General features: G+C 39.9%; 1 protein-coding gene across 1 annotated transcript in view; it reads right to left on the reverse strand.

Moving 5' to 3' along the window:
* The window catches only part of PCDH15 (protocadherin related 15), a 546,308-nt gene that overhangs the window by 293,560 nt on the left and 230,603 nt on the right, over nt 1-22,145 (reverse strand). The window contains exon 14 of the mRNA XM_044236821.1: nt 570-649. Coding sequence (XP_044092756.1) covers nt 570-649 — 80 coding nt within the window. The remainder of the gene's footprint in view (nt 1-569; nt 650-22,145) is intronic.

A 22,145-nucleotide genomic window follows, 5' to 3' on the forward strand; every position in this document is an offset into this window, starting at 1 on the left:
CCGGCCTCCTGGCTTTCTCCTGGCGGTGACTAATATGATCTCTGCTGCTCTCCAAGGGAAGGAAAATGACACTGATAAAGACCTCAGAAGGCTTAGCAGGGACATGGTGATGCTTTTGGGCTAGATTTTCCAGAATATACCTACATTCCTCAAAAACTGAAGGGTAGACTTTGGTGGTCCTTTAAATGTGTCTGAATTATGCTTTGTCTTACAAAATTCTCTTTGAATGAACAATTTAGCGCCACATTACTCTTAGTAGAAATGCCCTTGTTATTATGAGTAACTGACAACTTTAAAGGGATCTAATTAATCCCAGCCTACAAATAAAATGTTTCCACCTCAGTGGATTTTTACCTAGTAAAAATGTTTAAAATAAATAGTCTCCTGAGTAAGATTTCTGAATTCAGAATTATCCCCTGCCCCCAGATCTCATTAGCATTCATAGGGAAAAAAAATTAAAATAAAGCTACAAACAGCTGAAAACCTCTGATTAGAAGTCTGTTCCCCTGCCACCAGTATACTGTTTAATGTCTTCTAAAAAATAAATTTTGAAATAATTTTTAACTTACGTTTCTGAAAGATTAAAAACTCGTTGAGGATCTCCATTCTCAATGGCGTATGTTATTGGGTCTCCCTCTCGATCAGTTGCCTTCAGAGAGAAAACATGATTGAATTATCGAGTAATCAATACAGCACCTGGTCCGTATGGCAGAATATGGGAGCTGAAAAGTAACAGCACAAAATATTCACGAGATGCTTAAGGGATAAAAAGTGAGCTAATGGCAAGAGGTAAAATTCAGAATTCCACATCTGTCTCCAGCATTTCTGTCATTTCCTCTCATCTGAAAGTAGCAAAAATGAGTAAGAATAGCATCTTCCTAATTTAAACAGAATCTTACCTGGTGCAGAAATAGATTAACACTCTCTTATGGTTTACGTATTTAATTTTAAATGAGTATATCTCTCGAGTTTAAACAAATGTGTTACACTTTGTGTAAATGTTGCAGTACAGAGAAACTCTGTAGCCCACTGGTTTCTTTTTATGCTGAGTATATATCAAGTCAGGAATATTTATGGTTAAGAATCCTGAATCTGGGGGCACCTGCGTGGCCCTGTCGGTTAAGCAGCTGCCTTCAGCTCTGGTCATGATCCCAGGATCCTGGGATTGAGTCTTATATTGGGCTCCCTGCTCAGTGGGGAGCTCTGCTGCTTCCTCTCCCTCTGCCTGTTGCTCTGCCTACTTGTGCTCTCTCTCTGTCAAGTAAATAAATAAAATCTTAAAAAATAAAAAAAATCCTGAATCTGAAGCCAGAAACCAGAATTCAAAACTGGCTCCACTTATGAAATGTGTGATTTTTTTCAACTTCTTCATTTGTAAATGAGAACTATAGGAGTACAAAAGTCCATCAGTATCAGGGGTTGGACGGACATGATTTCTGTCCAGGCACATAGAGTGACATCAGGTGCACTGAAAATCTCCAATAAATATTACTCTTTTACTTCTTTTCCCTCCTTCACCAAAGTCAGAGAAGACAAAAGCTAGAGCTTCTGACTTTGAGTATATATCCCTCAACCTGCCCTTTCCTCTGAATTTCAGCCATATCCTGTGTCCTCCCTGACCACCCACTTGGATGAGGGATAAGCATCACCAATTTAAAATATCTAACCCCCTAAATCCTGTTGATGTGATGACCTCAGTCAAGAGAGAAAGCAGCAGGCTGTGGTGTTCTTGAGGGTGGGGGAGGGACGGAGAGTAGGAGTCAGATTTAATTAAGCAAGTGACCACCTTTTCAGGCCTGCATTGTATTTCCTTGGAGAAATGCTTTTGTATTATGATCGATATACACTCCCTAAAATATGATGGAATAAAATAAAGCAGTAAAATACAATGAAATAATCAACTACCTAGGGTAATACCTTGAAACATTCCATTTATAGCTGGAATTGCCTGGAATTAATTAATTAATTGCCTATTAATTAATTAATAGAGACCTAAGATTAGAGAATAAGAAACAAAATATTTTTTTAAACAGACTCAATGGAATTGATAATAGATGCTTAATATTTTCCTCTCATTTTTTGTTCTTTGCCAGGCAAGCATTAGCCAGAAAGATAAAACAGAACTACAAATCATGAGAGTTAATTTTTTCAAGAAACACAGAATTGGGCTGTATTTAGTGAGACAGGGAGACTGAAGAACTCTATAAAAACTTGCTTTTTGCTCCTTTCCCTTCTTCTGTTCTTTCTGGACCTGGGACCTGCAGCCCCACCTTATACAGGCCTGCTAGTGTGTCCTCCTTGTAAGGGAGAGGGAGTTCATGATTTCTTTGGACTCCACTAGCACAATATGTAACATCTAAGGAGTGGCCAGGCAAGAATGCCCCAATGTGGTCAGCCCATGTGTATTCCAGACTGATGAGGGAGCAGAAGGCTAGCTGAGGATAAAACACACACAGACACCCTGCAAACCTTCCTACCCACCCCACCCCCCACTCCTGGGAGGGACATGTGTGACATTCTTCCAGGAAGCTTTAAACTATCTTTATGTTACTGCCTTGCTAGATGGAAAAACCTTAACTTGAACAGTGGCAAAGCCTCTGGTATCTTGTAGGTCCTCTTTAGCATATGAAAGTTCTTTGGAAAACTTCCTTTTTTCTTAACTCCCCAGGATCCCAAGTCTATAACTAGCCACCCCTCACAATCCTGGAGCTGCCCACTGGTCCCATTCCTGGGCCTTAATAAAACCACCATTTTGGGGGCGCCTGGATGGCTCAGTGGGTTAAGCCGCTGCCTTCGGCTCAGGTCATGATCTCAGGGTCCTAGGATCGAGTCCCATATCAGGCTCTCTGCTCAGCAGGGAGCCTGCTTCCATCTCTCTCTCTCTCTCTCTCTCTCTGCCTGCCTCTCCATCTACTTGTGATCTCTCTCTATCAAATAAATAAATAAAATCTTTTAAAAAAAAAAAAACACCATTTTGCACCAAAGACGTCTCAAGAAATCTTTCCTGGTCATGGGCTCTGGACCCTCACTTATATTCCAAAACCATATCAAAACCACCCATGCTGGACATCTCAACCCCAAGACCCCTGGCTCTAGGGAACGTGACTTACAGAGGACACTTGGACACCTGTCCTTGTTCTGACCTATTCCTGAATACCTGAAGGACATGCACACTATACAACAATCTTTAATAAAAACCCCAAACTCTGAATAAAGATGAGACTCCCTCTCCTTTCTTTTCTGTATCTCCCAGACAGTATCTGTACCTGTACTCTCTTTTTATCTTCAGTAAACTCTGTTCTCACCTGCTACTGGCTCACATTTGATTTCCATCCTATGTGTAGCCAGGGACCCTCTTGGCCGGTCCCTGGGACCCTCTCTGGGTCCTTAGACCCAGCCTGCTTATGTCATTAAGAAACTGCTTTTTATCACTGAAAAGCTCCCACTAAACTTTTTCCGTTGTTTTTCTCTTTCAACCAGTCATTTTTACCTATTGTATTATTATAGATATTATCAATTTTGTTTGTTTGTTCATTGATACACAGTTCCTGTTACTTTCTGAAAGACAATTTATTGTCTTGCATTTTCATAAAAGCCAAAAGAAACGGAGTCTGAAGCAAGATGGCTGTGTGTAGATAATGTTAAGCCCAGATTAATGCTCACCTTTCTTCTAACGGATCGAGTCTACTCTAACACTTAATATCGTTGCTGAGGGATGAGAGTGCTGTGAAGGCTGTATCATTTTATTTATTTAAGTCATTACGTTGTTATGCTACTAAGATAATAAGGGGGAAAATTCCTAGAGTATTTTCTATTTTTTTTCTTCCCCATTAATTACTTTCAGTCCCCGAGGTACCGTGAAATACTTCTTCCAGGTTTGTCTTTTTTTGGTTTTTGTTTTTTTAACCATTTAAATGTGAGAGCGAGTTATTTGCCCACTTTATTCTTATGTGAGGTTGTATCCATATTGGAAAGCCTGAAAACCCAGGATTTGGATGGAAATCCTTATTTGATTGTTTTGTTTCTTTCATTCTTTTAGCCTGGTTGTGCCAGGATCTGTGGCCAACGGGGTAGGAACTAAAGTGGATTCATCATTTCTTGGTCAACAAAGCAAGGGGGTGATGGTGCTATCTGGAGCTCTGAAATCCATCCATTACGTGTGTTAGCTCTTGTGTAAGTACTGTACATCTCTACTTGTCAACACTCATGGAGATAAATTATTTCAGATTTGCTTATTTATTTTAGAGAGAGAGAGTGCTAGTGGGATAAGTGTGGGGGGAGATAGAGAGACTCAAGCCGACTTCCCACTGAGCACAGAGCCTGAACTGGGGCTCGATCCCACAATCCCAAGATCGTGACCTGAGCTGAAATCAAGAGTTGGATGCTCAACCGACGGAACCACCCAGGCCACCCAAGGAGAGAAATTATTCAAAGGAAGATATAACACATAAAAGGAATAACTGGAAAAATCAGAAAAGCAATGATTCTTGGAGTATTAAGATTTGATCATGTGCATTTTTCTGACCTAAAATACACTTCTAAAAACATTTTTAAGTAGGTTCCCTCCGCCCCCATGGGCACCTATATGGGTCAGTCGGTTAAGGCTCTGCCTTTGGCACAAGTCTCGATCTCAAGATCCTGGGATTCAGCCCCATGTTGAGAAATCCCTGCTCAGCAGGGAGTAGTCTTTTCCTGCTCACTCTGCCCTTCCCCCCTGCCTGTGCTCTCTCTCTCTCAAATAAATAAAATATTATAAAAAATTAAACAAATTGTTTTTCTAAGATGAGTTTAGCCAGCCACCTCTAATTGATGGGTAGAAATTCAAGTATGATATTGAACAGTGAATCCTCAAGTCAGAATTTATTGACTACTTACTATGTGTCAGGAACTATACTTGCATGCCTTGTGTCATTTAAACCTTACAGACCATATAGTAAATAGGAAATGCAAAGGACTTCAATTTCTGGAGCTTTTTTTCCTTCCTTCCTTCCTTCTTTTCTTTTTTTAAAAAGTTTATTTATTCATCAGAGAGAGAGGGAGAGAGAGTGAGCGAGCACAGGCAGGGGGAGCAGCAAGAGAGGGAGAAACAGACTAACCACTGAGCAGGTAGCCCAATGTGGGACTTGATCCCAGGACTCTGGGATCATGACCTGAGCTGAAGGTAGCCGCTTAACTGACTGAGCCACCAAAGCATCCCTAATTCTAGGAGTCTTTCTGTCACCCCTCCAATTAAAGTCCCCTATAACTTACTTAATTGGAAGATACATTTTTCTTTTTTCTAATGTGGAGATAATAGTAATGTCCATCTTAAAAAGGGAGGGGTATCGTCAATGTTTTCCATAACAGAACAGAAAGGAATCTGTCATCTTTTGTACAAATATATTTTCTTTTTTTAATATATTTATTATTTTATTTTATTTTTTCAGTGTTCCAAGATTCATTTTTTAGGCATCACACCCAGTGCTCCATGTAATACGTGCCCTCCATAATACCCACCACCAGGTTCACCCAACCCCCTACGCCCCCTCCCCTCCAAAACCCTCAGTTTGCTTCTCAGAGTCCATAGTCTCTCATGGTTTGTCTCCCCCTCCAATTTCTGATCAGTCGAGTCCCATCCAAGCCCTCTGTGCAAGGTGTGAGAAAGTGTGGGAGCCGTGGTCTTCGGGGTGGGCTGGGGGGGGATGGCAGGGCTTACTGGGTGTGAACTCCAGAGTGACCCCTCACCTCTCAGGCCAAGACGCCTAACTACAAAAGGAAACTGACAACAATAACACCTACAGTGTTCACTCATGAACTCAACAAATAGTCATGAATCACCTGCAGTGTGTTAATGAGCCCTGGGGCTTCCACACAGATAAAACTCTGTGAGCAGTACAGACAAGAATTCTGCCTTTGTGCAACTTACTCTGTGGTAGGGGGAGTCAGAGACAAAACAAAATAAGCCATGAAAATATACAGCTTTCTGATATCTCTAAGTGCTGCTAAAATATAAGGCACTTTAGGAAGGACAGGCAGGGAAGGGAGCGAGAGGGCTTGCAGTCATCAGGAAAGCTATCAGGAAAATGTGAGGGTCCAGAGAGCAAGTCCTTTGGGGAAGGGCATTACACAAAGGGTACAGGGAAGGAAAAGGCCATGAGATGAAAACAAACCTCATGAATTTGAGGAATAGTGAGCAAATGGAAACCAGCTATTTTGTTTGGCCTCAGGGACACAACCTGAGGTTAAATACCCCGGGGTCAAATGATTGAGTGATGCTCACTTTGGACAACTAGTAAGACATGGAATTACTCAGTTGCTGGTCTGCTGATAGATGTTTTAACAACACCATGAGCTACAATCAAGCCAACTGTCCTGTGACGTTTGCTTTAAAGATCAAGGCCACTTCTGTTTCCAGTCTGCTCAACCAGGTAACTCACCGCATATTATAATTCAGGTCTCCCATTTGTCAGAAGCACCAAGAGGGACACGAAATTATTTATCTCAATAAGCACGGTGCTTAGACACTGGAAAAAAGGAATTTTGAGAAAGAAAACAAATCTTCTCTAAACTAATAATCCGTTCATGTTAAAGACGAATACAGCCATCAAATACCATCTGGTAGACTGCACTATAGACACATGGAATGATTCTGCGCATTTCACAGGACATTAAGACAAAGCACCTGCCCTGAGGGATTCTAAAATAGATAAAAATCAACCGACTTAGATGATCTTTTCTTTTCTCACTTAGGCAAACGAGTTCTGATTTATGTTATTAAACTGCTCGAGAGCAAAAATGGAGGTTTTCAATTCAGGACAGAAGCATTTCCAAAAATGTGTACGTGTGTGCTCCTGATGTCTAACTACTGGTCCATTAACAAAATGTTAATGTTTGTGAATCTATTTCGATGAATTATGCAGACTCTTTTAGGTCAAGAAGTGCTGTTTTGCCATGTATGATCTTGATATAAAATTTCCTTCTGGAAATAAGTTCTTTAATGTAAAAGGAAATAAATTTATTCAATTTTCTAAAAATAAAAACAATTTAAGTAGTTTGAGAAGACACAGCATAACATATCTGAAACTGAGAAAGACAGCTCACATAGAATGCCCCTGTGATACATGAGCGTACCTGAAGACCTTCAATCTTGTCCAGCTATTAATGATATTTCTCATTGTTCTCATTATCTCTTAGAACCATTTTGATAACATTTCCTACCCTCCCAAGACTTCTCTGCTGCAACTGATCTTTTCAATGTCCCCAGGAAATTCCCGCATTAGTAAAATCACTGATCTGTCCACAGTATTTGCTTCTGTGTGTTTCTTCATTTCTGTCTGTCTGTCTGTTTTTAACATGGCCTCTCAGTAGCATTAGGCATAACCAACCTCTCCCTTCTCCTTGACACACTTATTTTCCCTCAGTTGACTTCAGGACATTTCTTCTTCTGGGTCCCCATTCCTGGTCCTCCTCCTCTCCTTGGCACCTTAAAATCAGCCTTTGGACATCTTCTACTTTTACTCCCTTAAGAACCTCATCCAACCTCAAAGTTCTAAGTAGTGTTTAAATGCTCAAGATCCCAAATGTATATTTCTAGTCCAAACTTCTTCCCCAAACACATACCAAACTGGCTACTGACTAGCTTTAATTAGATGTCAAAAGACGTTTCAAATTTAACATGTCCAAAATTGAATTATTCCTCCTCTGACATTATTTTCATTCTGGCTTTTAGAAATTCAACCCTGCCAGTTGCTTGGGCTGTAACTTAGTAGCCATTCTTCGCTTGTCTTCTCTCCCAAATCCAATCACCAACAAATCCTTTAGTGTCTACCCACCAAACAGAGCAAGGTGGAAACTACCTCTTGTCATTTCCAGAAATATCACTCCAGGCTAGTCTGGACTACTGAAATAACACCTGAACTAATTTGCACAGTTTCTCACATTGCCACCAAAGACCATTCTCAGTAGAGAATCCATATGATCCTTTAAAATTTTAAGTTTATTCGTGTCACTGCTCTATTCAAATTCTTCCATTAGTACCTGTTTCCACTGAGAGTAGTTATCTCCACACATCACCAGTTCCTGGGTGAATTCATTTCTATATGCTTCCTCCTCTCTTACTCTACTCCTGTAGCACTAGTAGCTTTACTGTTCCTTAAACACACCAGGCAGGCCTGAACTTTAGGGCCTTTCCATGGGCACCTGAAGCACTCCGCCCCAGATGACCACATGGCTCATCTTCTCACCTTCTTCAATTCTTTGCTAATGTCTTCTTAGTAAAATCATCACTGATCAAATTGGTATCCCCCATATACTCCTCTCCCCTCTCCCTCATGCACATTTTCTTTTTTTTTAAATAATTTAAAAAAATTATAAACATATAATGTATTATTAGCCCCAGGGGTAAAGGTCTGTGAATCGCCAAGTTTACACACTTCACATCTCTCACCATAGCACATAACCTTCCCAATATCCATAACCCAACCACACTCTCCCCCACCCCCAGCAACCCTGTTTGCTTTGTGATCCTTAATCTTAAGGATCACTAATGGTTTGTCTCCCTCCTGAGCCCATCTTGTTTCATTTATTCTTTTCCTACACCCCAAACCCCCCACATTGCATCTCCACTTCTTCATATCAGGGAGATCATAGATAGCTGTCTTTCTCTGATTGACTTACTTCACTAAGCATAATAAACTCTAGTTCCATCCACGTTGTCGTAAATGGCAAGATTCCATTTCTTTTGATGACTGCATAGTATTCCATTGTGTATATATACCACATCTTCTTTATCCATTCATCTCTTGATGGACATCTAGGTTGTTTCCATAGTTTGGCTATTGTGGTCATTTGGGTGCACATGCCCCTTCTGATCACTATGTTTGTATCTTTAGGGTAAATACCTAGTAGTGCAATTGCTGGGTCATAGGTTAGCTCTATTTTCAACTTTTTGAGGAACCTCCATACAGTTTTCCAGAGTGGCTGCACCAGCTTGCATCCCTACCAACAGTGTAGGAGGGTTCACCTTTTTCCACATCCTCACCAGCATCTGTCATTGCCTGACTTGTTAACTTCAGCCATTCTGACTGGTGTGAGGTGATATATCATTGTGGTTTTGATTTGTATTTCCCTGATGCCGAGTGATGTGGAGCACTTTTTCATGTGTCTGTTGGCCATATGGATGTCTTCTTTGAAGAAATGTCTGTTCATGTCCTCTGCCCATTTCTTGATTGGATTATTTGTTCTTTGGGTGTTGAGTTTGCTAAGATCTTTACAGATTTTGGATACTAGCCATTTATCTGATATTTCCTTTGCAAATATCTTCTCCCATTCTGTCAGTTGTCTTTTGGTTTTGTTAACTGTTTCCTCTGCTGTGCAAAAACTTTTGATCTTGATGAAATCCCATTAGTTCATTGTTGCCCTTGCTTCCCTTGCCTTTGGCGATGTTCCTAGGAAGATGTTGCTGCGGCTGAGGTCGAAGAGGTTGCTGCCTGTGTTTTCCTCAAGGATTTTGATGGATTCCTTTCTCACATTGAGGTCCTTTATCCATTTCCTCATGTACATTTTCACATAGCATTTATTACCTCCAAAATTCTATAACACTCATATGTATTTTATTAATTTTCCCTTTTTTTACTAGAATGTAAGTTCCATGAAGGCAGATCACTTGTCTGCTTTGTTACTACTGTGTTTTAGTATTTAAAGTTTGGGCTTGCCTTTGCATTTCCTATGTCCAAGAGGTTAAGTTTAGTGTCATGAAGAAAGAACAGTGATCCAGTTGTTTTTGTACTTCAATCAACTATATTTACAGTAAAAAAAAAAAAATGTACTTTGATCTTCATCTTCCATACTTCAATTTTGTCTGTCTCGGTTTCTTCCAGACTTGAGTCAGAAAAAGAGATTGTGACAGAGAATACTAGCCCTTCTTACTACTGCTTATTGGTGGCTGCTAATAATTTCCAAAGGTAGTCTAATTATTGTGGAGAGGTATTTGGCTCTGGTCAGTTCTCAGCACTCAACATTTGGTAATAAACCAAATAGATACAATTCAGAAACAACATTTTAATGCTAAAATATCTAAACAAGATGACTCATTCAGTTTTAAATAAACTGAAGTGTGTGTGTGTGTGTGTGTGTGTGTGTGTGTAGTGGGGGAAGTTGTTTCCAGTCCTATGGAGAATGAAGGCCTACAAAGCCCCTACTGAAACTCTTGCACATTAGTACAGGGGTTTCTCAAGCTGTCCCTCACAGTCTACATACTAGTTCTCAGACTTCAACACATTAAAACCAGATTTTCAAAAAGTGGAGTTAATAGAGCCAGGCCAAATGAATGGAGTTAAGCATACAGCTAGCTAGTACTAGTACAGCTAGTACTGAGGGAAAAAGAAAAATCTACTGTAAATAAGAGCATGGGGATCAAGAAGCATAGAGCTCTATTAAGCCTCACATACCATAATACCATTTTTTAAAATGATTTTATTTATTTATTTGACAGAGAGAGATCACAAGCAGGCAGAGAGACAGACAGAGAGAGAGCAGGAAGCAGGCTCCCTGCTGAGCAGAGAGCCCGATGCGGGGCTTGATCCCAGGACCCTGAGATCATGACCTGAGCCGAAGGTAGTGGCTTAACCCACTGAGCCACCCAGGCGCGCCACCACGATACCATTTGTTGATATAAATGTAGAATCTAATTTAGAAACTAAGAGTCACATTATCCTGTGTTCAATAAGTCAAAAAAATGTACTGGGCAACAATTAAAAAAACATATATTTAATGTTAGGAATCAGAAATGATTTAAATTATGTATAATGGTCCCTACCTTTGAGAAAATTCCAATCATTTGTGATATTAATACCAGGAAAGAGTTAAATAATGTTCAGTATACTTTGGTTAAGCCTATGCTTATAAAAAATAGCCCAAAGCTTATAACCATAAGGTTGAGGACTTAGTCCCAAATATCTCATTTTTAACTACCTGAAATGGGGTCTATCTCTGAACCTACATTCTCAATCATTAAATGGGTAAATAACACTTGAAATGTGTAGTATATATAGTTGATGTAGAATCAGATGAGGCAACAGATGTTTAGAAAACTCTAGAATTCTATTCAAATTAAAAGTATCATTTAAGGAACTAATTTCTTTTGGTATCTAAAAATCTTGAGCTTTAAAGCAAAAGGAAAAGGGAGGGGATGAAAGCTGTCACTTATTAGCTATGCAAATCACTAAACCTATTTATGTCTCAGTGACTCCATGTATGATACTGAAATAGAATGGCATCTAATTCAGGGTTGTCATGATGCTTAAGCAGTGGCAAAATAGTTCATATATCAGATGCAGCTTAGTGCATCTCATACACTTAACAAATACTGTTGATGTTAATATCAAGAAATAAATTGCATCCAACAATTTTTTAAAAAATCTGTAAAGTGGGGGCACCAGCGTGGCTCAGTGGGCTAAAGCCTCTGCCTTCGGGTCAGGTCATGGTCCCAGAGTCCTGGGATAGAGCCCCACATTGGGCTCTCTGCTCAGTGGGGAGCCTGCTTCCTCCTCTCTCTGTCTCTGCCTGCCTCTCTGCCTACTTGTCTGTCAAATAAGTAAATAAAATCTTAAAAAAAATCTGTAAAGTGTTTTTTTAAAATTTTAATTCTAATTTTTTTATTTAAAGCTCTCTCTCTCTTTTTAGAGAGGGAAGTGAGTGCAGAGAGAGAGAATCTCAAGCAGACTGAGCACAGAGCCCAATGTGGGGCTCAATCTCACGACCCTAGATCATGACGTGAGCTGATACCAAGAGTCAGTCACTCAACAGACTGAGCCACCCAGTTGCTCCTGTACAGTATTTTTAAAGTCAGTCATCAATGTCAGTAATAGAACTCACTGGATGGAGTTGACCTGACCTGACCAAGTAGCATACATGATAGGTTACCAATATCAGAAAGACATAAAATTTAAAATTTAAACATAAAACATAACATTTCCCTCTAGTCACCTATGTATCAGAATGTTTAATCAGAATGCATCAGAAGCATGATCTTGATTAGTTAATGAATTAATCCTGGAAGGGGAGGGATGGGCTGGTGAAGGTAGGATGGGCTGGTGGGGGTGGGGCATAAAGAAATGATGGGGAGAAAAAAAGTCTATCAACACCTGGAGCTAAAGAGCATAAATTCAGTGAGATCCATAATTCATAGCAAATAATACCCAATATAAATTATTCTATGTCAATAAACACACCCAACATATCAAGAGTACTCTCTTGATACATTTTTTGCAGTACTTTTTGCATTTGAAAATGAGCAACAATACAGTACATAAGGAAAATACTTCAGGAATGGCTGAGTGAAGAGCCCTGTGGACCCTCTCCCATGAAAATAACCATGACTACTAAAAAATAGTTTAAAAAAAAAGTCTCTGGAAGTTGTTCAAAGAAGGTACAGTAATGAGAGAAACATTTATTTTAAAAAATATACAAAATCTTAGTAAGAAGAGCAGGACTGAGGCAATGGAACAATACAGTGTTTCCCCTCTACCTCTCAACCAGCACAGAGTGGGAGAAAGGTCTACTTGTAGCAGGTGTAAGCAGAATCCCTGGACTCCTCCCCAACAGAGCCAGTGTTGACTATGGCATCTGCCCTGCAATGATAGGCCAACAACATTCCTTATCCTCTGCCTGTCAGTCCATGTTGCAAAAATGCACAATCTGCCATCTGCTAATCCTTCTCCTATCCATAATGGAACAAAATCAGAAACTAACAACATCAAGTCTCAAAATTCACATCTATATAGAATTGAAACATGGTATTTAGAGGCAAAGGAGACAACACAAAGGATATCAGAAAAAACTGCCAAATGACAAAATTATTTTAAAAATATGCACTAAAACTTAAGCAATAGTACAAGGCAGCTCTTGGAGAGAAATGGATAGGTGTAACCATCTGTATCTACAAAGGGTAAGTTCTCAAGTCAATGATTTTTCATCTAAGACAATGGAAAAGATGAGTACAATAAAGATGAGTACTCCTAAAGCAAGGAGAAGGAAAAAAAAAGTGAGAATTAATGAAATAAAAATAGAAAAACAGTAAAGAAAAATCAATGAAACCAAAAGTTGATGTTTTGAAAAGATCAACAAGATTGACAAACTTCTAGTCGGATTGTTAAAGAAAAAAAAGAGAGAGAGAGAGAGGAGGTTCAAATTACTAAAATCAAGAACAAAAGTGGAGTTATCACTACTGGCCTTACAGCAATAAAGCAGATTTTAGGGAAATATGAGAAAAACTGTATCCCACCATATTAAATAACCCAGATGAAATGAACAGTTCCCTAGCAGTACACAAATTACCAAAACTGATTCAAGATGATAAATACAATATGGATAGATGTATAATGAATAAAAAAGATTAAATTAGTAATCTCAAAAACAAAACTATAAAAAAACTGCATTAAAGAAACAAACAAACAAGAACAGGCCCAAATGGCTTTACTAGTGAATTCTGCCAAACACTGAAGAATTGACAGCATTTTCACAATCTCTTCCAAAATAGTAAAGAAGAGGAAATACTTCCTTATTATAGGAGGATTGTATTACCCTCATACCAAAACCAGATGAGGTACCCCAAGAAAAGAATGCTACAGGTCAATTTATCTTATGAATATAGAGGTACAAATCCTTAACAAAATACCAGCAATTCAAATTCAGCAATATATAGGAATGATCATACATAATGATCTAATGTGATTTGTCACAGCTATGCAAAGTTGTTTCAACATAAGAAAATCAATTAATGTAATAAACAGATTTTTTAAAAAAGGATCATCTAGAAAAATCAAGAAAAGCATTTGACAAAATCCAATACCTTTTGTGATAAAAATGCTTAATGAACAAGGAACTTAAGGGAACTTCCTCAACCTGACAAAGGACAGCTACACAAAACTCCCAGCTAGCATCAGAGTGATGCTTTTACCCTTGGGTCAGGAGAAAGACAAGGATTATGCTAAAAACTATTACAACATTCTACTGAAAGGTCTAGTTGGAGTAATTAGGCAAGAAAAACGATGTAAAAGTCATCTTAGAAAGGAAGAAGTAAAATTAACTCCATTTACAGATGGCATTATCTTTTAAATAGGAAGTCCTAAAGAACCCACCCAAAAATGATTAAACTGATAAGTTAGTTCAGAAAGGATATAAGATACAAGACCAATATGAAACTATCCATAGTAGTTCTATATCCTTGTGAGGAATGATGAAAAATGAAATTAAGGAAAAGATTTCAGTCTGTAAACTGAAAAAAGAACAAAATACTCAGGAATAAATTTAACAAGAGAAGTAGAAACATTGCAATTTGAAAATTGTAAAATGTTGTTAGAACTTTCTGACATGGGGAGTCAGAGCCTGGGTGGGGTGTTGGCAGCCTGTCAGGGGGTATCATATCCATGTAGGACCAAGGGCACTCACGATGCCTGGAATGTGATGATAACCTAGGAGAATAAATCAAGCTTCCATGAGAGAGAGAGTAGTGGCTTGGTCTGGTTGCAAAGCCCAAAGAGGCTTTGCATGGCGTACTGTCCACTGTTGAGCTACGAGGCGTACTGTTCACTGTTGAGCTATGAGCTGTCTGCATACCTTATGAATATATAAATATATATATAGCTAATAACTGTCACAATGAGAGAACTGACCCTTTTATCCTTAGTATATTTACTTACTGAATATAACCGGTCTCCTGTTGACCCCCATGCTGATGTCCTCCTCAGCCCGCTCACATTCTGATCCCACAAACCTGACTGTCCTTCCTTTTCTCCCAATACCGATGAGCTCCCCACCCTACTTGGACTCTGGCGTGCTGCCAATACCTTCCCTACCGAGTCCAGGCGCATCTGACTACCAGCTGCTACCATCATATGCTAAACAGTTCCCTTCCTCATTCCACTTGTGCTGTGATAGTCCACGGGAGACTGATGTCCTACCAGCCCCATATATTTATATATTCATAAGGTATAAAATGTATACATACAAAATTACTTATAATGTGTATATTTATGTTACACAGACATATATGTAGGCATAAATACAGATGCAAATGAATGTGTGTGTCTATACCATACATTTATGTATGTGGTGTGTGTAGAGACATGTGTACGTGTGTTTGAGCACACTCATGTGTGCACACAGAGATGGGTACATATATTACCAGTTTTGGCCACTGAGAAGGCCTGGAAACAGAGCTAGCCAAGAGCCACAAACATTCTGTCCTCATATCTGAGTTTCTAAATGCCACCCCCACTTAAAGACACTGGAACTTTTTAGAGAAATGATTAGACCCAGGATTGGGGTAAGAGAAGTCTAAAATGGGTACTCCAAACATGACAGGGCCATGCACAAAGGACAAAAGAGCTTGCTCACATGGGCTCGTCAAGGCTAATTCTGGGACAATTTGTGCATTGGAATAAATAATGGTTGTCATGGTGTATAACAGACCAAAACAGATAAATTTTTGATTTCATATTAGTATCAATAAATACATGAATAAATACACAGGAGAGAAAAGACAGCTTTCCTTTCAGTAGAATGCCAACCCATCACTGTCGAAGAGATGATGCAATTGGAAGATCATCATTTGGCAACAGTTGTAATAATACTTCAGCCGAAGGACATCAATTGATGTTAAAAAAATGAGGAAAGATAAATAAGGGAAGAACATTTGCATAATCTCAAGGTGAGTCATTCACACACCTTGAAGGCTGGTATAACTCCGATCAGGTTATCCAGAGCAGCATTCCCTGGAAGGGTCCCCTGTAAGCCATCTGTCATCCGACAGGAGTCAATGAGATGCACACAGCATCACTTCACCTTTGCGGAAATACCCATGGCTAAACCAGTCACCAAGAGACATCCACCACCAGACTGAAGGAACATGTAGAAAATAAGCTACGGGGGCACCTGGGTGGCTCAGTGTGTTGGGCCGCTGCCTTCGGCTCAGGTCATGATCTTGGGGTCTTGGGATCGAGTCCCGCGTCGGGCTCTCTGCTCAGCGGGGAGCCTGCTTCCCTTCCTCTCTCTCTGCCAGCCTCTCTGCCTACTTGTGATCTCTCTCTGTCAAATAAATAAATAAAATCTTAAAAAAAAAAAAAAAGAAAAAGAAAAGAAGCTACCTGCGATCTTCCAAAGCTTGAAGCCGATGGAGGAGACCAACAAGGCATGACGCACCAAAGTCACACATGATCCTGACTGGGGTCATTTTGCTGTAAAGGATGTTAGAGCGTAACCGCACAAGTTGACTGGCATCATAGGGCTACACTGTAGGACTGCATCAAAGTCACCCCCCGATTTCCGCAGCAGTGTGGTGGTTATACAGCAGACCATACTCTTCATGGGAACTGGAAATCATACTTGGGGAATGGATAGCCTGCTAGGCAGTTATTCTTAAACATCCTTGTAGGATTCTCACATTTTTTTCTGCCAAGTCTTATATCATGCCAAAAGAAAAATTAACATAAAATAAACGTATGCATATGATGACAATGGCAAAGTCACCTCTACACACACACTTAGGTGCCTTACATAATCATATGTGACCGGGATGGGAAAATATGGTTAGACACACATCAGCGGGTTCACTTGAGCTCTCTCATGAAGGAGGGCTGGGGAGTTATTCCAGGGGAAAGGAGGTAGGGAATCAGAGGTGAAGCGGAAATAGGAAATAAAAAAGAAAGCTGCATGGAAAAGAAAAAGAGTATGCGATATGATTGCACTTATGAATATACACATACTAATTGTAAAAATAAAATTAAACAAGGAAAGAGGAAATGTAAACAGCTGGGTCTTCTCAGCTTGCTATTGTTGGCATTAATCTTTGAACTTTTCTTCTTCATGAGGAAAAATTCTTCTTGACTCACGAAGGCAACTTCTGATTCAAATCACCCCGCTCAAGCTGGTTAAATCAGGAAAAGTGTGTTGCAATCAAGCCTTGCTGCTCCTTGTAAACATTTGTTTATCAAAATCAAAAAAATCTGCTTTTGTTTGGGGGTAGGGAGTAGGGAACAGCTCTGTTGCCAAGCCGAGTTAATTTTTATTGATAGATGATTCTGTTTTTGCCTATGAAATGTATGTTTTCTTAAACTGGAGCTTCTTAAAAAAAAAAAAAAATCTGTGTGTGTGTGTCTGTGTGTGTGTGTGTGTAGGTGTTTGTGTGTAGTGAGGCAAGTATGTGAATGAGGATCAGAGAAACAAAGACTTTTTCCCTTCATTTTATTTTTCAAACTGCTACAGGATTTTGTGAATCCATGTTAATAAAAAGTATTCAATACCAGAAGAAGAGACATGCAAATAAATTCTTCAGTTTCCCTAAGTAACTATTCCAAGGCCAATATTGTTTAGCTCTTTACCTAAAAAAAAAAAAAAAGTTTTCTTAGCTCCAAATCAGCTAATTCCAGGCAGTTAAGTGGAGAATCACCATGGGCTCTTCTCAGCATCAATTTAGTTCCTGTTGTTTTTCTCTAGACAACTGACACCGATTAGCTGTTTATCGAGTATACCTCAGAAACAGTGTCTCTGTTCTTCTCTAATTTATCAAAATCTCAGGGAAATAACTGCATTTGCATACTGAAGCTTTAATCAACAGTAACTGGCAGTGTGTGAAGCAATAAACAGCTTCAAGGCATGCAATAAACTGAGGTTTATTTACAAAACTGTGCAGGGAATCTTTAGTGCCAAGTTACTAAAGGTAATACTGATTACTGCTTTTATAAGAACAGTCCTGTCAAAGAGTTGCTCAGCCAAATGTTATTCCACATTCAAACTCACATTTCAAATTAATCTTTTTTTTTTTTTTAATCTAACTTTTACGAAGAGCAGAATGGTTTAATTCTGGTCAACTTAAAAAAAAAAATGAAACCCCAAAACTCTTTTTATCAAGCAGTTTGAAATTATTAACTTTTCTTTGAATCATACACTAGTCCTCTAGTGTGTAGTGAATGGAACTCATTACTTTCATACTCTAGTTATAAACCCTGGTTGAAAGATCTTTTATAAGAAAGGGTTGATGAAAGCAGGTCTCCAACATTTCCACAAAGTCCCGTGGACAAAGACTAAGGGGTGGCTTTTGGCTGCCATCTTGCAAGCTAGAGAGAGTCCTCCATGGCTTTAGGAGACATGATACGAATAAGAAGATTAAAGATTAGAAACATAGCAGTAGAGAGGAAATAAAGGTCAGTGTGAAAGGTCTCTTGCTTAGATCTCCAAAGTAGGGTTGCATTCCTGCATACACTCCCCCAGCAGTTGTCCATAAAACTCCCTTCAAGTTAGAGATCTCGCAGTTCACCCTTCTGTTCTGGTGACCACCACCTTCTGAGACCCCAATTCTCTGTTTTAGGATGACTATCACCTTGGGCTGAAATTCCACATTATACTACCCCTCCCACATGCACGCATTACCATGGTTAGAAAAACATGGCAACAATTCATTGGTAAAGGCATGCAAGTATTGGAGCAAGGGGAACAAAATCTCTGGAAAAATGCTAAGATGAATCTTCTTAAAATGTGTCCTTCTGGGGTGCCTGGGTGGCTCAGTGGGTTAAACCTCTGCCTTAGGCTCAGGTCATGATCTCAGGGTCCTGGGATCGAGCCCCACATCGGGCTTTCTGATAGCAGGGAGCCTGCTTCTCCTCTCTCTCTCTCTCTGCCTACTTGTGATCTCTCTCTCTCGCTCTCTCTCTGTCAAATAAATAAATAAAATCTTTTTTTAAAAAAGTGTCCTTCCCCTTCTAAATATATTCAAGTAGTTATAAAAATCATTTTTTTGGCATTTCTAGAGGGCATTGTGTTACAGTTCATTGCTTTACTACACTTAGCATATTTTCTTTAAGAAAATGCTCAACTTGCTCATTCCCCTTTATCTAGTCTTGAGGCTGCATGCCCCCAGAGCCTCATTTCAGATTTTATCAGGAATACGATAGTTTTTATCATCTCTGTGTGAGAACACTATGCTATGCCTCCCACACCCTCTTTAAGGAAGTAATTATTCCCTATGTGTTGGAATGTCGCCAATGGAGAACCTTCAGCTGCTGGTCCTATTTGAGACTTAAGGGGTTGGTCCATCTGAAGAGAGTCACCATGTCAAGGCCAAACTGGTTTCTAAAGCAACCTGCATCCAACATTTGCATGCAGGTGTGTGAAGGGCATACCTCATTGTGCAGACTTTCCAACTCTAAAGGGCTCTCTCAGCTCCAGAGCTTTCCATGGGGTCTGGGGAAGCTCATCTTCTCTCTAAATTTAATTCAGCTTGCTTCTCTCTTCTTTCCACAGGAGTTGATTCCAAAAACACTTTTTTTTTTTTAAGATTTTATTTATTTATTTGACACAGAGAGAGATCCCAAGTAGGCAGAGAGAGAGGGGGGAAGCAGGCTCCTTGCTCAGCAGAGAGCCCGATGTGGGGCTCGATCCCAGGACCCTGAGATCATGACCTGAGCTGAAGGCAGAGGCTTAACCCACTGAGCCACCCAGGGGCCCCCCAAAAATACTCTCTAACAAACATCTGCAACTGAATCTTCTCTGGAAATTTGACCTAAGACAGACACCTATTTAACATCCAAAAATACTATTGACTGCATAGTTGGGCATGGGTATAGAGTTTTAGGGCAGAGAGCTAAGGTGGAGATATGAATAGAGGTATGAGCAAATAACAACTTAGATCCATGAGACCAGATTAAGTAATTCCAGGAGTGAATTAAGAAGAGGTTAGTGGCTTGAGATTCAGGGCATTCCAACTTTTAAGAGTAAGGGCAATGTGGAGGAACCATCAAAGCAGACAGATGGGATCAGCCAGGGAGCATGGGGAAAAGTCCAGGACACTGTGGTGTTCTGGAAATCAAACACATAAGTTTCTAAGTAAGGAAGGGATTATCCACTCCATCACAGCTTACCCATCGATGGGCAGGAAGATGGGGAATTCACCTGGCCATGGAGTAAGCCCTGGACCAAAAGAGTCACATCAAAGGTTGGGTGTGATTGAAATCCTGACTTTGCTGTCAGGGAATCTGACCAAGATATTCTTCAAGCCAGTCTGGGTACCAATGTTGAGTAGCTTCCATAATGAAGGGAGACACAGAAATGAGTAAGCAGCTCAAGTAGGTTATGGGACCAAGGGCATTTTGTGTTGTTTGCTTGTCTTTAACTGGGAGATGACACTGCAGATTTTGATGGTGATGGAAAGGATAAGACAGAGCCAAAGCTGTTCATGCTGCAGGAAGGTAAAAGGGTGACTGTAAAGCAATGTCCTTGAGCAGCCCAGAGTGGGCGGAATCCAGGAGAATGGTTCCGGGTCAGCGCAAAGCACCCACGCTTAGAAGTGCTGTGGTTTCATTTTGCACTGGGTCTTGCAAACCACACAGCCAGTCCTGAGTGCTGTTCCAAGTGGGGTCCAAGGTCATGGTGTCATTCTGCAAAGTGATTATTACGGATCATGATGATATAAGGAATTTAGAATAAATTCCTCTAGAGTTGGATTTATAGTTGTTTTTAGAAAAAAAAATAAGTGATTTGACAGGTGATTTATATCTGTCAAATCTAATACTAAAAAATGGATTTGTATTTTTTTGTTTCCTGTTTCCTTTTTCTCGTAATTCACTTAGATGCAGCCTTCATTTCCAAGGCTCTGAGAAGCCAGTGACCCTTTCAACAGACACAAGGAGGGCTCATTTTTAATCACAGAAGTAAAGCAAAATATACAAATGCCGGTGTAGAGAGAGCGGTAGGTGTGGTGACAAGATGCTGTAAACGTCTTCATCTGAGGGTTTGATGAAGGTACGGGGCGGGCGAGGTGCCACAGTAGAGCCTGTCTTCGTGCCAATGACTCTCTGCCCCGGGCACCACACAAACCACAGATTTTCCCGGGCAGCCATCTGCGCAATCAGCCATGGCAGTTCTGCTTTTCACTCCCTGGTGTCAGGAAAGACCATTTTTTTCTTGTTCACTTGCTTTTAGGTCCTTCGTATTTTTAACAGAATTGGAGAATGTGGCTTTATTTCTTTTTGTTTGTTTGTTTAAAGATTTTATTTCTTCACTTGACAGAGAGAGAGAGAGAGAACAGAAGTAGAGGGAGAGGGAGAAGCAGATTCCCGCTGAGCAGGAAGCCCTGTGGGGGACTTGATCCCAGGACACTGGGATCATGACCTGAGCAGAAGGCAGATGCTCAACCGATTGAGCCACCCAGGTGCCCCTGTGGCTTTATTTCTTGCAAAATATCAAGATTATTTTCACCCATTTTTTTATATGTTCTACTTCCTATTGAGGCAGAAGTCAAGTCTAACTCCACTCACATATGTACTTAAGGCACACATCTCATACATATGTCTATTAGAGTTAAGATATGAGGGATGCCTGGGTGGCTCAGTTGGTTAAGCAGCTGCCTTCGGCTCAGGTCATGATCCCAGCGTCCTGGGATCGAGTCCCACATCGGGCTCCTTGCTTGGCAGGGAGCCTGCTTCTCCCTCTGCCTCTGCCTGCCACTCTGTCTGCCTGTGCTTGCTCTCGCTTCTCTCTCTATGACAAATAAATAAAAAATTAAAAAAAAATTAAAAAAAAGAAAGAGTTAAGATATGAGATAAAACGTATAGCCCACAACACTTCTGGGACATGAGCTCATATTTTTTTTTTAATCATTTTTATTTCCTTCTTGAGGACAGAAAGCTCAAGAAAAACAAAACAAAACAAACAAATAAACAAAAAACCCTAGAAGCCAGCTCTTTTAATTGAAAGTATCAGAGTTAGATTTCTCCTCTCCCTATACCCTGCCTCTCTGGCTTTCTGCCAATGAGCATATTGTGGACTATGGAGGAATTACAGGGGCCAAATTAGTGTTTGGGAAAAGGAAGACATGGCTATGAATAGAGAATACATTTAAAAGTATGTTTTTTCACTTTCAACAGCTTTATATGCTAGTAGATGAAAATCATTTCAGATAATATGTATCCCATTGTGCCAAGGGGATCAAACTTTTTTGGAAGAACTGAGACCTATCAGAACATCTGCTTGAAAGGAAAAAAAAAATTAGCACAACAAACCAGATTTAATGTTTGTAAGAAGGAATTGCTTAGCATTGGAAGATATCTCTCTTTCAAATTTATCTGTCTATACATCCATCTATTTATTCTTCATTCAAAATATATATTTTACCT

Source organism: Neovison vison, chromosome 2, assembly GCF_020171115.1.
Source record: "Neovison vison isolate M4711 chromosome 2, ASM_NN_V1, whole genome shotgun sequence".
Taxonomy (NCBI): domain Eukaryota; kingdom Metazoa; phylum Chordata; class Mammalia; order Carnivora; family Mustelidae; genus Neogale; species Neogale vison.